At 52.8% G+C, this 4,026-nt stretch overlaps 1 protein-coding gene across 1 annotated transcript; it reads right to left on the bottom strand.

Annotated features, from left to right (window-relative positions):
• Positions 1 to 642: 642 nt before the first annotated feature.
• Positions 643 to 3,754, bottom strand: LOC121589904. The gene is made up of 2 exons (XM_041909156.1): positions 3,522 to 3,754; positions 643 to 2,901 (listed from the first exon to the last, which is right to left on the bottom strand). The coding sequence occupies exons 1-2, from the start codon at positions 3,621 to 3,623 to the stop codon at positions 2,290 to 2,292; spliced, it is 714 nt and encodes a 237-aa protein (XP_041765090.1). The 5' UTR covers positions 3,624 to 3,754; the 3' UTR covers positions 643 to 2,289.
• Positions 3,755 to 4,026: the final 272 nt, after the last annotated feature.

Raw genomic sequence — 4,026 nt, 5'->3', positions numbered from 1 at the left:
TGGTTTTATTGGGTAGACGCAGAAATAAATTTATATGGATTTGGTTGCTCCGTGAACCGGTTTGCCGCTGAACCTGCAGACCGGCCCACCGGGGAAGCGGCTGGAGAAATCAAAAACAAAATCCCAAACGCACATTCCGTGGCCACGAGTGCCACTAGCAGTCCTCCGTTCAGCAAGCAGTCTGTGCCGTTGGCCGAGACGATCGTGCGCGATGAGCACGGAAGCACACCGCTGCGTGCGCGCACGCAAATCGGCGCGTCACCATGTGGTCCCATTTGCGTGCGTCACCCAGTAACGGAACCAACGAATGTCACAAATGCGTTCGAGGCGGGTGGTAAGCTTCCTCCACCCCAACCTTCGCCAACCCACGCTCCAACGAATCCAAAACCGAAATGGGGTCAGAACGTTTCGCTTTCGATTGGTCGTCGTGAACGTGACTTTGTGGTGCTTGCTGGTTGGTGTTGCGTGCGAGAAGCCATTTCCGGTTTGCGGAGTCGCGCACTGGAAAGGCTTCTGCGGGATGATCGAGGTGAAAGGAGCAGTTCGGATCGAGCTGGGATAAGCGGTACGCGACTTCCATCTTCGTCAACGTCATTTCGTACGCAATCTGCACGACAAACACGATGGTGGGAGATGTTTTTGTATGGTTTTCATAGTTCGTTTTGTAACTTTATTTTCACATGTCTTTTATTTCTTTTGATTTCTGCTCTAATTGCCTCTTGCATTTCTCACTTGCTCTTATTTACAATGGTTCATGTATGATTTGGAAGGGGTGGGAGGACGTTTTACGACAAACGCGAGTCATAGCATCCCCCGGAAGAGAGATTCCGTTGTTCGTGCTTGTCTCGTCTGTTGCTCTTGTTCAAGCGAATGTTTGTTAATTGTGTATGGATATTTGTGTGTTTTTCTGACTCCCAATGAGTGACGATTCGGGTGCGAAGAAGAACGATGGAAAGAATGTTACGCCGGTTGGTATACAGTTCCGCGCGCATAATTGCCAGTCGGCGTGAACAGTTAGCGTGCCGAGTTTCGTTTACATCCGAAAGTTTGGCAGCTTTGCTAACGGCAAGAGGCAGCGAAGCTTCTACCGTACACGATACAAACGCTCAGCTTCAGCATTATGCACAGGAAGGCAACACCAGCCACTTCTCCGTAAGCCATAGATTATAGCTAACGGGTTGTGCTGGCTGTTACCGCCACGGGCGGATACAGATGTGTCCGCTGGCATCGGCAACTGGCGTTCCCGTTCCTCCATCTCTTTCTCTGTTGCATCCTCATCATCGGCTCATGGTGCTGTTATGTTGCAAAGCTAGCTGGTAGGTAGAAGACTAGAACTCAACACTCCAAGTGCTCACCGGATGGCTGCGGGGCAGCTCCGTTGACCAAGCGGGTGCAGAGTGAAGAGAGTGAACTGATAGAAGTACATTGTCTAGTGAGATGAGTGACGGTTTCGAGGGGTGTCAACCGTGGGTGAGAACTGTAAGCCGGAACCTTCCTGTCCACCTGGATGGATGGATGAAAGAAACCGAGTCGGGCTCGGGCCAGGCTGGGCGTCTTCTTGTAGTAAAGAAAATCGGTCCAGCGCCGCACCGGTTGGGCCCACTACTAACACTAAAATCGTTGCAGGCGACGCCAGATCGAATTACCTCAATCGGCCTTAGGGTCGCACGTAGGGTGAACGTAGGGCATTGTGTAAGGATACGTAGTAGACTAGATCGAAGAATAGTGCTCGAGGGGCGCATTAGGGGGAGGGGGGGGGTTTAAAGTTAAACGTTAAAGGTACGCCATTGTCGCCCGGCCTCATGTAGATGAAGGTCGTTTGGATGCGCCAAAAAGTCGCACCGCATTTAGCGGTAGTAGTAACAGTAGCAGTAAACAGTAAGTAAATAGTAAATAGCAGCTATCAGTGATCAGTGATAGTGTGTGTTTGGTACGAGATTCTACCGCGTGGCTGCGATCGAGGGCCTCTTTCAGGTCGGTTTGAAGGAGGAAATGGTGTGAATGCATGTAGATGTGCGTGTCTCTGTGTGCGCTTCGGCGTGCCTGCGTCTAGGGCAGGGACAGCGTTCGGTCCTGTCGGTAGAGCAAACCAATGGTCACAACAAAACAAATGAACAAATCAATTCCTCATCTATCGGCTAAGTTAATAAATTAATCTCGAACTCGGGCTAGACCACAACAGCGCCCCGGGTGTGGGTGGGGGCTGGGCTGTGGCCGCCAGCGTTAATAAATTAGAGGGGATCGCGTTGTTCCCGTTGTCGCGTTCGGCGCCACGGCGGCACGGCACGCTTACTTTCGCACGGGCTTGTGGCCGGCGTAGGCGATCGAGTGGGCGGGCTGGCTGTGGGAGCCATAGTCACCGTATCCGCTCGACTCCCAGCCACCGGACGAGCCGTGGTACGAGGTGTGGTCGTCCTTCTTGGAGAGCAGCTTCTTCAGGAACAGGAACTTGGACAGGACGAGCGCGATGACGGACACGATCAGCGCCTTCTTGGCGATCAGCGCAATGCCGAGCAGGGCCAAGATGGCCAGACCGACGATCTTCAGCTTCACCAGTCCGAGGATGGGCAGCAGAGCCTTCAGGATCTTCTTCTTGCCGCGGGCCTCGGCAACCATGGCGCGCATCTGGCCCTTCACCTCCTCCGGGATGACGGTGGACAGGCTGCGGGCAGCACCGGCCATATCGAGGTTCAGCGAGCGCTCGCGCATGAAGCTGACCGCGCGGTCGAACACGTAGTTCTCCAGCGCATCCTCGCGCGATTCCACACTGTTGGCCGACTCGACCTGGGCACTTTCAGCGTTGTACGAGCGGGAGTCACGGCCGGCCGTCTTCACGAACGAGAGGCCTCCGGCCAGGCTGATCTGCGGCTGGTCGAAGAAGTCACGCGCCTTACGGTAGAACTGGAAAAGAGAAGCGAACAGTCAGTAACGGTGCTGTGGAGTTTGGGGTGTACAGCTCAACCTATCGCTATCGACAACTATCTAACGCTACGGAGGCTTCTGATACTGTGTTCCTCTTCGATTGACTACCAAGAGGCCAAGAACTGAGTTCGTTAAGAACTAAAAGGAAAGTAACTATGCACTATGCATATCTTGAATTTTAACTGACACTGATCGGTAAATTGACGTGATCGCGAAACTTTTCTTAGTCAAAAAACCCATTCATTGTAAATATCAATTCTCAAATGCCATTCCTTCTTGCAACATTATTGCCGGGTCCAAACAAACATTAAAACTGCTTTAAACTGAAAATTGCCACAACTCCACCACAACTGCATATCTTGCTCCAACTATTTTCCAACCCTCCTGAAGTGTCCAACCCTTCACCGACCCTGCTTTAAGCCCTGTTCACACATTTGCTGCGCTTTTCCTGCACACCAGCAAAATACACAACCGTTCCGCTGGCAGCGGGCAACGGTACACACAGTTCCTGGCACACTTGTTTCTAACAGCACTGGTCTATTCTCCAGTTCACTTCTCCTCCCGTTCACATTGTGTTGCACTGATTTTGTTTTGCGTACCGTGAGCTGCAGGCAGGAAATCGAATCCTTTTCCAAACACTCCTTGAAGTCCTGGGCGGCGGCCAGGGCGCACACACTTAGCACACAGATTAGCAGCTTCATGGTTTGGCACGTGTGCGTGGACGATTAGATCGAGCTGTACTGCGGCTACCGCGAACTTTTGGGACACACACTTGGTGGCTGTCTTGCTTGGTGGGCTCCTCACCGGTACGGAACTAAACACGGATTGACAATTTTCCACACGCTACCGAGGTGTTTATAAGAGGCTGGCTCGCCCGATACCCTCTCTCTCTTGGGGCAGTGTGCGCGCTTTCTCCCGCATTCCCACTCGCTTACTCGCACTCAAACACACATACACATTCGTACATCTTTCGTTCGCATTTCTCCCTCTTTCTCCGGTCGATCTTCGCTGATCGCGGCCCGATCGTGGAGCGCGCCCTCGTGCAGGGTTTGTGGCTCCAACGCTTCGCTTCTCTTGTTTCGCGGGTGCGAAGGTGGTGGCGCT

The sequence above is a fragment of the Anopheles merus genome, chromosome 2R, assembly GCF_017562075.2.
Source record: "Anopheles merus strain MAF chromosome 2R, AmerM5.1, whole genome shotgun sequence".
NCBI lineage: Eukaryota > Metazoa > Arthropoda > Insecta > Diptera > Culicidae > Anopheles > Anopheles merus.
Note: the sequence above shows the minus strand (reverse complement) of the source record. Positions and strands in the feature narration are given on the sequence as shown.

What these genes read in the sequence shown, in the direction of transcription:
- LOC121589904 (XM_041909156.1), bottom strand. Translation starts at nt 3,623, where the DNA reads ATGAAGCTGCTAATCTGTGTGCTAAGTGTGTGCGCCCTGGCCGCCGCC. An exon ending in TTTCCTGCCTGCAGCTCACG is followed by an intron (nt 2,902 to 3,521) that starts GTACGCAAAACA and finishes TCTCTTTTCCAG; the next exon opens with TTCTACCGTAAGGCGCGTGA.